The 13,045-nt window shown below is 35.6% G+C and overlaps 1 protein-coding gene across 1 annotated transcript in view; it reads left to right on the top strand.

Moving 5' to 3' along the window:
- The window catches only part of LOC127445662 (contactin-4-like), a 183,447-nt gene that overhangs the window by 155,275 nt on the left and 15,127 nt on the right, over nucleotides 1-13,045 (top strand). Inside the window, exons 13-20 of the mRNA XM_051705889.1 lie at nucleotides 436-563; nucleotides 3,091-3,263; nucleotides 5,582-5,699; nucleotides 6,060-6,218; nucleotides 6,973-7,122; nucleotides 7,818-7,888; nucleotides 11,195-11,429; nucleotides 11,783-11,898. Of these exons, the coding sequence (XP_051561849.1) occupies nucleotides 436-563; nucleotides 3,091-3,263; nucleotides 5,582-5,699; nucleotides 6,060-6,218; nucleotides 6,973-7,122; nucleotides 7,818-7,888; nucleotides 11,195-11,429; nucleotides 11,783-11,898 (1,150 nt within the window). The remainder of the gene's footprint in view (nucleotides 1-435; nucleotides 564-3,090; nucleotides 3,264-5,581; nucleotides 5,700-6,059; nucleotides 6,219-6,972; nucleotides 7,123-7,817; nucleotides 7,889-11,194; nucleotides 11,430-11,782; nucleotides 11,899-13,045) is intronic.

Genomic DNA, 13,045 nt, shown 5'->3' with positions numbered 1-13,045 from the left:
GGAGTTCAAATCAGTGCTTGATGCTGGAGCTGATGCCCTGACGCGAAACATGGATATAGCTTCACGATTGCTGTAACAAAGCGGATAGCCACAGTCTACAGGCAGATTAATATTGTGGAGGATGAGAGTATAAGATTTCATGCCACATGTCTCCAGAGTTTCAGAGGAGATATCAGTGTCTCAAAGTGTGCTCCGTTTTGCCAAGATACTAAAGTCTGATACCAAAAGTCAGAGATTTCAATATGTATTCAAATATTTCACACTAAATTCTTCCAAGTCCAAATTATCTGAGATATGTGATCCACATTAATTTGATAGCTTTATGCTGTTACTATATGTCAACACTTGTTTGTGTCTATTGTTATTTCTTCTAAGGAAATGCCCTTGGTGCCCTTGGCCATGTTAATACCAGTAATTCAAATTTATTATTTACAGATGGACCATCTTAGAGGACGGCACTCTTAGGATCACCAACGTTACCAAATCGGATGCAGGCAGGTACACTTGTGTGGCCAGAAACCCATTTGGCACATCCAGCAGTAGCGGCACTTTAGTGGTCAAAGGTAAAACACCTTTCACATTTCACAAACAGCGCATTTCTCTCACTTCTAAGCGGTTGCCTTAAATCCGGATGAGGACCGGTGGAAAAAAGTGAGTAACTCAAGCATGAAATTGATAATGAAATATATAGTTGTTTTATGTTCCTGCCGGTTTGACAGAGGTATAACTCATCCGGGCTTTTGTCATCTGTGAGTTATTGGTCCAACCGTTGGTGTGAACAAATCCTTAGCTGTCTACAGCTCAGGCAAAGGATATTCTCTTCTTTTCCCTCAGCCACATTCTGCATGTTTAATTAAAAATATGCTGCTGTTGCAAGTTTTATTCTCAATTTCCTTCTGTAATAACTTATGGCAATACATATGCATGTCTTTTGGACAATATGATGGCTTCAAATAGGATTATTCAAATTCAGGACTATGGCTGGGTTTCCCGAAGCACCAAGTAGAATGTTAGTAGCTCTTACGTAGTACTTATACTCTACGGTGCATTTTCCAAAAGCATTGTTATCTAAGTAGAATGAAAAAACATTAGTAATTTTAGTAAAAACAAAAAGAGCTTTAAACCACTCCTAAGTCCAGTGCAACTTCTTTCTTGAGACAAAGGGGCATTTATTAAAATGTATTAATACATTTTGATTATTGGAAAGCCATTGTACACTGTTTCAGAGAGTAATTAAGTGTTAAAAAAAATCACGTTGAAATCAATAGGCACTCTCCACAGTCTCCGCATGTGAAGTGATAGGTCTAAATACAGTGTAACGTTTTTTTGTTTTTAAACGCCTTCTTTGATAAGCATAACTAAGTAAAATGGCAATAGAAAAATGATATATTCTTATTAAACAGATTCTAAAGAAGACATGTGAGTAATGAGACCCTGCAGTTTAAAACTTAAATAAATAGGCCTAAATAAATATTAAAAAAATTATTAACAACGGAGATTAGAGTGAGAGTGTGCGATAAGCGATTATCTCTCTCTCTCCCTCTCTCTGTTCCTCCTCCTCTTCTTCTTCCTTCCTAAAATGGCAGGTTCAGGTTGGCTCCAGTAGCCTATTGTCTGCCCCTCAATATGATGCACATCGCATGCATTCACATTACATGCATTTCTCACATCACTTTCATTAATCTCTATGCAGTTGAGCATTGATACATCTGAAATCGCATTTAAATAAATGTAGTAATAGTTAATAACTTGTGGCACCTCAACAAGGTAACAAACAACTTCCATGTTTGTCAGTATTTTTGCATTATTGTTATGTGGAGAAGACAAACTCTTGGACATATTATCTTGGACAAAGTGACCTTCACCTTTGCCGGACAGCACAAAAGCACGTAATGAAGCACAAAATTTCTACTTTCTAACAAGTGATATACATGCTGGTTTGGGAAACAGGCATTACTCCATCGTAAAATAATGAGCGAAGTTAGTTAATATGATAGGAAAAGCTTAAGTTGCAACGTTATTGGGAAACCCAGCCAAGTGGTGAATTTTCTGTGTACAATGGGTTCCAAAGATTTGAGACAACATTGAAAATCTGTAATTCAAAATTTAACCTAGAAATAGACAGAAAGCTTTAGGACATCATGACAAACATTATGACATAAAATGAAAATAAATATTTAGGATCCTGTAATATTTCTAGGTCACTAATCAAATAAGCAAATTTCTGACATTGACCATATTAACTTCTCAATTTGCATGAAAGGTCGGATTTCCTTGATTTCATTGGAGCACACAAGATGTTCTTTGGAACACTCTCAAATCATGCTGGATAACATGGATCATCAGGTTTTGCACAAAGCTATGTAGTCCATGCCAACTTGAGTGCATGCTGTTGTTAAAGGAAAAAGGCATTAAAGCAATACTGAATACTACGACATTCTGAAATGTATCTTAATATTTCAATTCAAATGCAAAATAGAAGCATTTTCAATAGTGGTTTTAGACGTTTGGGCCCACTTTATGCCAAGTTAATTTTAAAAGGAGTTGGTATCCATGTTTGGATGCCTACAGTTATGGCTTTGACAAGTAAGCAAAGCACTATAGAACTAAATGTGTAAAGTTCATCAAGACAAACTTTGTTGGCTTGGCAATGCCTTGTTAAAAGTTCAAAATAGTTTTGAAAATTTGAAGGTGGCACAGGCCTTACAGACAGACAAAAAGTCAGACAGACAGACATCAGTCAGGCATTGGTCATCAGCTACATAAAAAAACGGAAATCCGGTAATTTAGAAAAGATATAGCAGAACAGTCTGAAGGTCTGTGCCAAGTTTTGTGGATGTAGATTAATAGCTATAGGAAGAGTTTGAGTTAGAAATTTTTGTCATCATTTTGGGATAAAAAAATAAATAAAATACAGTAAACCATGTTTGTAGAATAACACTTTGTTGGCTTTGTCAAGCCAACAAAATCACTTGTAGTCTTCTTTTGATAATAGCCTACTGCTTGAGAACTTCAAGACTTTTTTCCTTACAAAACTGGCCCTTTCTTCCCTTTAATGCACTCAAAATTTATTTTTATTTTTTTGGACAGAACCAACCAAGATTACAGTGCCTCCACTGAGTATGGATGCCACAGTAGGGGAGAGCATTGTCCTGCCATGTGAAGTATCTAAAGACTCCACTCTACACCCTACTTTTAAGTGGTTCTTCAGTGGGAAACTTATCGATTTCAGTAGACACGACCACTTTGGAATGATAGGAGGGGTGCGTTTCTGGCATTGCAATCGTTATTTTGAAAAATGTTGCAAAATTATAGCATTAACCTTTGATTCTTCTTAGAAAGAATCCTTTTGTTTGAAGGAATGGCAGTGGAGAAAAATGTAGACTTTTTTTGTTTTAACGTTTTTTGTTTTTTTACTGAGCTAGCAATAGGGCGGACTTGAGTACAAGGGCACCTGGCTGCTCACTGAACACTGAGCCACAAATCTGTCTGATTACAGGATTTACTTCGCACCCTGTTTAACACACGTAGAACTTCAAATAGCTATACACGGGACCCTCTCTTTAACTGTGTAGATCCACAGAGCTTTTCAGGTTGCCAAGTATTTCTTTTTAAAACCTGGAGAGAGCAATGATGAAATGAGCGATTGGCTGGGCTCTTAGGATTGCTTGTCTAAGCAGGCTAGAGGAACCTTATCTGAACTAGCCGATCAAATATGAGAGGCAGTGTGACATTTGTCCCTTCATTGGCATTTGATTTCTGAGATGTCTCAAATGTGTCATATTTACAGGGTTCCCACAGTCATGGAATAATGTATCAGAAAATATTACAATTTGATTACCAGGCCTGGAAAACAAAATCCTTAAGTCATGGAAATTATTAGCAAATAGATAAATGCCATGAACGGCACCTTTGTGTTTATTTCAATTAAACTCCGAATCAAATAACTCACCTCTCAATTAAAAAACCTCTGTGGAGGTTTATGACAAACTCCATGATAATATAAACAAGAATTTTGATAGTGAACACAAAGTGCTCTGGTTTCATTTTTATGTAACATTTTTGTAATGTCAAATGTTCTTGGTCAATGGGGATTATACATGCAGTGAGGAGAAGATGCCCTCTTACTCAACAGTATTTCTGTGGAGATGATAGAATGAAGAAACACAGAATTTTAATGGTCTTCCTTCATGCGAAATATGGACTTTTGGGTTTAATCGGAGAGCCTTAAAATAACGTGTGAAAGTGAAGAATGTAGGACAGAAATATTTTACTATTGCATAATTTAATATAACAAAATATTACATAATACTGTATAATATAACATAACATATTATAATAGCAGCTGTGCTGATAGATGGACATACAGCACTCTTGCTGGTGAGATATTGCTTTATGTAATATAAAAGCTATTCAGGTTTCTGTGGTTCCAATAAATAAATAAATAAATAAATAAAACATTGTAAATGTAAAATGGACCAAGACAAAAGTTGACCAAAAATAGAGACAGATATTTAAAGTTTTTTTAAAAATATTTTTATATTTTTATATTTAAAATATTATTTTTCATTTCATTGAGAAGTTTTTAAAACCTTAAAGGAAATCATACACTCACTGAGCACTTTATTAGGAGCACTATGGTCTTCCGCTGCTGTAGCCCATCCGCCTCAAGGTTCGACGTGTTGTGCATTCTGAGATGCTATTCTGCTCACTACAATTGTACAGAGTGGTTATCTGAGTTATTGTAGCCTTTCTGTCAGCTTGAACCAGTTTAGTCTCTGTTGACCTCTCTCATCAACAAGGCGTTTCCATCTCCAGAACAGCCACTCACTTTTTTGGCACCATTCTGAGTAAACTCTAGAGGCTGCTGTGCATGAAAATCCCAGGAGATCAGCAGTTACAGAAATACTCAAACCAGCCCGAATGGCACCAACAATCATGCCACGGTTGAAATCACTGATCCACCCGTTCTGATGGTGGATGTGAACATTAACTGAAGCTCCTGACCCGTATCTGCTTGATTTTAAGCACTGTGCTGCCGCCACACGATTGGCTGATTAGATAATTACATGAATATGTAGGTGTATTGGTGTTCCTAATAAAGTGCTCAGTGAGTTTATATCCCTATTTTATTATATGATTCCCAGTTAAATATGAATAAATGACTTAATGTGTATGAAGCAAACACACACCTTAAGAAGTATGACATTTTTTAGGACAATTAATGATAAAAGCCCTAAAACAGGCAATTAATTGTCATAATTGTGAAAGCCCTAATACAGACAATTAATCGTCATAATCGCGATTATTTTTTGACAATTAATCGTCAGCCAAATTTCATAATTGTGAAAGCCCTAGTATCAAGTGATAATACCATAGTACTTTTTGATTACTTCGTGATGGTATCTAATAATAATACCATAGTCTTATTTATTAATTTGTGGTGGTATCAGATGTTAATAGCATAGTGCATTTTTGTAAGTGATGGCACCACCACAGTACCTTTTTGTAAGGGATTTTATCTAAATATAAAACATAATGTTTTATTAACTACAGTGACTGTTGCTGTATCTTTTTCTAGGAGTCGTCTGGCGATCTTATGATCAGAAACGTACAGCTGAAGCACTCTGGAAAGTACGTCTGCATGGTGCATACAGCAGTGGACAGTGTGTCTGCCGCAGCACACCTAATTGTCAGAGGTACGTGTGCCTCCCCCTCAAGGAGGTGTTCAGTATTCTACACTTTTATGAGCATTTATCAAATATTAATTAAAAAAGCCTCATGCTTTGCCCATGCCCCACTATTTCTGCTTTATTCATTCATTTGGCTCTTGAATGACTACAGGAGTATCTGAAATCAATGCATTAATTCCCTGCTTCTTGCTCTTTAGAACCTTTTGTATTTCCATCATCAATTTGAAGGATCTTTCTCTCTGGTTCTGAATATTAAGCATGGAGCCTTTTGTGGGCAGACTTGACTCACATTGCGAGATACTTGGTCACCTTGCTGTGCCCTTCTCTGTTGAGTACACACAGCAAGTTTTGAGTCCTTTTTGTCAGGGCCCCCTGGTGCACCGGTGGGCGTGTTGGTTGGGGAAGTCACAGATAGGACCGCTCAACTCTCATGGGGACCGGGGCCAGACAACCACAGTCCCGTTACCCTTTACATCGTACAAGCCAGGATGCCATTCTCTATTGGCTGGCAAGCAGTCAAAACTGGTATAGTAGTCTGCTTAATCACTCATAGAATGTAGGTTTAGCCTACAAGTTGCTGCATGAAGTAACTGTCCATACCATACAAAAGAGAATTCACAAGTTAATATCTCAATTGTTTATCCTAGACAGCAAATGGTGAATTTGCTCAAGTCTCCTACTTCTCAGATTTTTCTCCTAGGAAAAGGAATTTCAGAAGAAATCTTAACAATACATTAATCTGTGCTCAGATTTGCCAAGATACCAAAATCTGCAATTAAAAATCAGAGATTTAATTATGAACTCAAACATTTCTCATCAAATTCTTCCAAGACCAAATTGTCTGGGCTAAGCAATCCACAATATTATTTTTATTTTTTTACTCTATACTTTACATTTTTATTTCTCCTAAGAAACTTAAGAGGAAACTTCTGAGATAATGTTGATACTTAAATGAAAATTAACTGTAAGCTCTTCTGAGCTATAAAAGAACAAACCTATGAGCAATAAAATGTTCGCCTGGCTATGCTTTTAACAGAGAGTCATTTAAATGTGGCACTTTGACTATTCTAGAGAGTGAATCATGCAAATTCCTGTTTTTAATGCACTATGAAAGATAAAAAAAAAAAAAAAAAAAGAAAAGAAAAAGAAATGTGCAATTGCAAAGAAAAAAGAAAGAAATATACTGTATCTGCAAAAGTTATTGCAAAAATAATGATGGTTGTGGAATTGCACAGATGGGAATTGATGCATTTTTTATTCCAAATTTCTTTAATCCTAGTTCCTGATTCTGTGCCTGGACAGATGATTCATGCGACAGTTGTGGATCTAAATCCATGGGTAGATTATGAATTTAGAGTTGTGGCTATCAACAGCGTGGGAGTGGGGGAGCCCAGCGTGCCATCCAAACCCGTTCGCACCAAAGCTGCAGGTACGCTTTCATCTCTCCTGTTTCCAAATCTGCCATCACCAATACATCAAGAAGGAGAAAATGTAATTCAATTCTATAATAAGGTTAAATCACTGGGAGTGACTCCTCGTAATAGAGTTCAGACATGAGAAATAAATACTTGAACATTCACATCGGTTATCATGCGTATTGTGGGTACATTGCATAATAATTTACAGACAATTAGGACACAAATTAAGTGTGCAGAAATCGAATTGGCACCACAGGAGGACCACAATTTTAGCTAATTACTTTGAAACCGCAAGAAAATAGTTTTTCATATGCAGTGGTGTCGTTGTTGCGTAGAAATGTTTGTTAGATTCTTTAAAAGGATAGTTCACCCAAAAATGAAAATAATGTCATTATTTACTCACCATAATGTTGTTCCAAACCTCAATGACTTTCGATCTTCTGTGGAACATAAAAGGAGATATTAGGCAAAAGACAGAAGACTCAGTCACAGATGCATTCTGGCTATCATTCTGCCTAACATGTCCTTTAGTGTTTAAAATAGAAATTAAGTCATATAAGTTTGAAACAACTTTTCTTTTTTCTTTGGGGGGGGTGAACTATTCCTTTAAACAAAAACGTAGCTCATAAAGAGACATTCTACCTTGTTCAGAACCATCACAAACTATTTTTCTTCTGATGTTGTCTTGCTCTCTTCTGCCTCTTAGATCCTGAAGTCGCTCCAGCCAACGTGAGTGGAGGTGGCGGCAGCCGAGGCGAACTCGTGATTGTTTGGGAGGTGAGCTCAGTGACTTTTGCAGGCACCTTTATTGTGACAGGAGCGTTTTCAAATCACTCTGCTGTCGTGAATCGGATTCTGATGAAATTCTCCACGTTGACGTGGTTTAAATTAGACAAGGTCTAATTAAAATACAACACTGTCATCTCAGCTTTTTTCTTTGCTTCAGCGGGATTGCTCCCTCTGGTATGTAAATCATAATGAAGACACAGATACGAGGCAGCTTTCATAGCAGTAAATCTGAAACGACAATATTTATCAATGGCTTTCTTGTAATATCCTTGGCTGTCATGGCACATCTTCGGTGGCATGTTTAAATACAGTATTACTTTCAAAATACAGTGCATTTTTGGAGTAAATGCGGGGCTTTTATGACTGACACAGCAGAGCTTGAAGCTGTCAACTTTATTTACTTATATTCATTGCTTTTCATCTTATGTACGGAACAATGTAAACATACCCAGGAAAATTACTTGTCAACTGGTGAGAATGTTACATGTCAGCCTGTTTTTTGAATGATTTTGCTTTAATGCAGTTTATTATTGCTAATACATATGGTTAGGGATTTGAATGAACCTCTAAATCTAAGTATTAAATGTGAAAATTATCTTGTACCATATGTGCTACAGAAGTGAGTGATAGCTTAAATATTGCGGTTTGTTGAGGAGAGGTATGATATTACTTCTGGAAGCGATTGGCAGTGTTGGGTAAGCTACTCTGATTACTTTACTGAATACTTGATGGTAAAAGTAATCAAATTACTAAGTAATGCATAATTATTAATGTCGGAAACACTACAATAAGGTTTGGTTACACTTTATTTTTGTGTCCTTGTTACAGTGTAATTACACAAGTAAGAACAGAGTAATATTAATTAATAACTTGTACTTACTATAGGTTTAGTGTTAGGGTTTGTATTAGGGTTAGTTTCTTGTAATTATGCATAATTTACTGTTAATACATGTAATATGTATAATTACTATAGTCAATACATATAATATGTATAACAAGGACACTGTAAAATAAAGTGTTACCTAAGGATCAGTAATAGTATACTTTTACAGCATTTATTAATCTTTGTTAATGTTAAATTAAAAAGAGACAATGTTTCTTGTTAGTTCATAGTGCATTAACTAATGTTAACATACACAACATTAACCAAGATTAATAAGTGCTGAAAAAGTATATATATTGTTAGTTCATTTTAACTAACTTACATTAGTTAGCTACCGTTAACGAATGCAACCTTATAGTAATGTAAATTGTTACCATTATGTTTATTGCTGCATGCAAATCATAAAGGTGTGAGAAAAAACAGATGTACATATGAACATAATACATGTTATAAATGTATTCTACATAAATAATATTATTTAATAATATAATAATACCTAAATAATATTAAAGAAATATGTGAAACACAAGTAATGAACTTAAAAAAAGTAATTAATTTAAGGTAACATGTAATTTGATTACAAGAATTTAAAATGTAATGTATTACAGTACCTTTTGATTAAAAAGTAGTTTGATTATTGTTTGATTATTGTTTGATACTTTGTAATCAGATTACACCCAAAACTAGTGATCAGACGAAAAAAATTGCATACACCAAGGATGTAACCACATATTCAGGATTGGGGGGACCAAATGTAATAATTTAATAATCAGCCATGGAAAAACCCCACATCAGTAAACCACTTTTATTCAATATATGAAACACCCAGTAACCATCTAGTAATATCTTACCAACCACCCAGAACACCAATGCAAACAACATATGTAGTAACACCCTAACAACCACCCAGAACACTGAAGCTGTCATTAGCAATGCCCTAACAACCTAGGAGTGGGAATTGCCACAAACCTCCCGATATGATATTGCAATGATATTTAGATGCCGATTCTATATGTATTGCATTTTTTTATTATTATTATTATTATTATTATTGTGATTTTATATATTTAGCTGTGTTAACTCCTTTTTTGCTAGAAAGAAATTAAGAACAGTTGTTTCAGTCTGTAATATAGAATTCACAGGTAAAGGATGCAAAAAAATAATAAATAAATTGCAAAACCACCACTTTTCATAATCGACTAGTCGGTGCGTTGTTTGTCTGAGCTATTAGTTGACGAGTGTTAAGGAAGCCATATATAATAAGGCTGCATTTTGTCCATGTGACCCCGATCAGATGTTTCATAGGGATATATGGACTCTAAGCTCAGCCCTTTAACTGGGTAATTTACAGATATTCACCAAATAAATAGGCTAAATAACTGTAACCTCTTATCGCATAAAACAAAGTTTAAACAGGTTAGGCTCCAGTACACAGAGGCTCCAATACAAACCGTTTAAATCGTTTTATCATCCCAGATGCAGAGTGACGCACTTTAATGTAACCGGAGCGCTTGGAGTAATAGAGCGATCCCTGCGCCGCATTCAAATTTCAAAAGCGCATAGAAGTTAGATTATAAATATTGTTCATGGCATCCAACAGTTTGATGAGCCTTTTTTTACTGCAACTATTTAATAAGGCAGTGGCAATGTCAGACAGAATCTGTAGAATGACACTTCTTTACAACACTTCACAAATAAACCTTTGGATTATGCATAATAACAGGAACATTGATCACATCAGAGGAATTGATGTCCGACAGTGAACAAGCGGCGTTTTACTGGCTGTAGCAGTGGTGCATTGAAGGACTAAACGTAAATAATTAAAGAGACTAAATGTCTTGGAGAAAAAAACATATTCATGTGGAACCTGCCACAAATATAGCTTAATATATATATATATATATATATATATATATATATATATAAATTGTATTAGCATAAGCTAAAGTTTTATTTTTAAATTAAATTGAAAATTGATTTTTCATAAGAGAGACAATTAAAAAATATTTGTCTCAAGAATCGCAAACAGAATCCCACCCCTATTACAACCACCCAGAACACCCCATCAACCACATAGCAAGGCCCTAGCAAACAACTAGAACACCATAGCAACTGTACAGCAGCAGCCATACAACCACCTAGCAATGCCCCAGTAACTACCCAGAACCTCCTAGCAACCACATAGCAAGGCCTTAGCAACCACCAAGCAACCGGATGTCAAAAGCCTAACAACCACCTTGAACACCCAAGCAACCACAATACTATATCAACCGTATATAAAGCAATGACCTGGCAACCACCACAACGGCCTAGCATCATTACACCAAGATTTTCAAGGGCAACATTGACTTTCTTCAGAATAATCTAGTTTTTGAAACATTATTTTTGATACTCATCTCTTTTTCCCACAGCCTTTGCCAGAAGAGCTGCAAAATGGACAAAAATTTGGATATGTCGTGGCATTTCGTCCGCTTGGCAGCACAACATGGAAACAGAGTGTGTTGGCCTCAGCCGATGCTTCGCGATATGTTTTTAAAAATGACAGTTTTCCGCCACTCACTCGGTTTGAAGTAAAAGTCGGTGTCTACAACAACATCGGAGAGGGACCGTTTAGCCCCGTGGTCATTGTATATTCAGCTGATGAAGGTTAATATGCTTGTATTCTGTGTTGATTGTATCATTGCAAATTGTTCAAGGACATTACAAAGCATGACAAAAGCTGATGGATGTGCTGCAAGTTTTAATAACCCCTCTACAGCTGTGTTGTTGCACTTTGATGATAATTTCTTTTTTCGCACCCTTACATTTACATACAAGTGTGATAACAGCACAATTAGATTTAGACAACAGGTGGCACTACAGACAGAACGCTGATATTGGGTGAATCCTTTGTAAACTGTAAACTGTCTGTCTCAAGTTATCTGTTCTTATTTGCTGTTGTTGTTTTTCCTTCCGTTCCTTTTTTTTTTTTATATGTCTAAATGTCATGACTTGGACAGAACCTTCAGTAGCTCCTTCAAGAGTATGGGCTCACACTCTCTCAGCATCTGAGATCGAGGTTTTCTGGGAAGCTGTCCACCAAACCAGCAGCAAAGGAAGGATAACAGGCTATGAGGTATATACACTATATAATATATTAGTACACTGACCAACTAGGCAAGGCAAGGCAAGTTTATTTATATAGCACATTTCATACACAATGGCAACTCAAAGTGCTTTACATAAAAATTATAAAGAAAATACAAGATACATAAAACAAATTAATCTAAAAACAATTAAGGACATGAAAAAAGAATAAAAAGTAATAAAATACATTTTTAAAAAGTTAAAATGATTAAAATATGTTTTATCAGTTTGAGTGTTCCCTAGGAATCAAACCCATGATCTTGGTGTTGCTAGCACCATGTTGAGCTACAGGAACATAAATAAATTATTTTTATTTGCACAGCGCTTTTCACAACAGAGCAGGTTGTCTCAAAGGAGCTTTACAAAGAGTAGTGCCTTATACTTATTGTGTTGTTATGGTACCAAATGTTCAGTAAAAGTAATCTTTTCTTTTATTTAAAAAAAAAAAAAAAAGCAAATAATCTTGGTTTCAATGAGGCACTTACAATGGATTTGAATGGGGCCAATTTCTGGAGGATTTAAAGACAGAAATGTGGATGGACTGGCCACATTCACTTATATTGTAAGTGCCTCACTGTAACCCTGATAAGATTCTTGCTTTTTTTTTTTTCTTTTCTTTTTTTTTTTTTTTTTATTTGTTATTTTTTTTTTTTTAAGAAAAGGAGAGACAGGTCGAAATAAATTTTTTTGATAATCAACATTACGCCACCAATGCTGTCAATTGAGCTTAACTCGTATTGAACCTGGAATAATTCTTTAATAGGCTATGTCATTTTGCTTAATGTGAATGTATCTTGTTTTAAGCATGTTTAGATATTTTTAATGGAAAAATATAAAACAAAAATACTGTGTGTGTGAAAGGCTGAACACTTGTTGAATAAATTGCTGCTAGCATGAGTGGTAGAACATTAATGTATGACTCAAATCAGTGTATCCAAGTGTATGAGCACATACATGTGGATACACAAGTTGGTCCTTGAGGATGGTACAAAATGTGATGGGCATTCAGTTCAAAAAGCTGGAGAGCCACTGGTTCAGACAACCTGCTGACAAGTTGATTATGAAAATGTGTAGTTTTGCACATGCCTAACATAAACACCATAAATGGAGGGGAAAAAAGATTTGAGATGCCTCAC

The sequence above is a fragment of the Myxocyprinus asiaticus genome, chromosome 9, assembly GCF_019703515.2.
Source record: "Myxocyprinus asiaticus isolate MX2 ecotype Aquarium Trade chromosome 9, UBuf_Myxa_2, whole genome shotgun sequence".
In the NCBI taxonomy this organism is placed as follows: domain Eukaryota; kingdom Metazoa; phylum Chordata; class Actinopteri; order Cypriniformes; family Catostomidae; genus Myxocyprinus; species Myxocyprinus asiaticus.
This window is presented reverse-complemented; position numbering and strand designations above follow the sequence as displayed.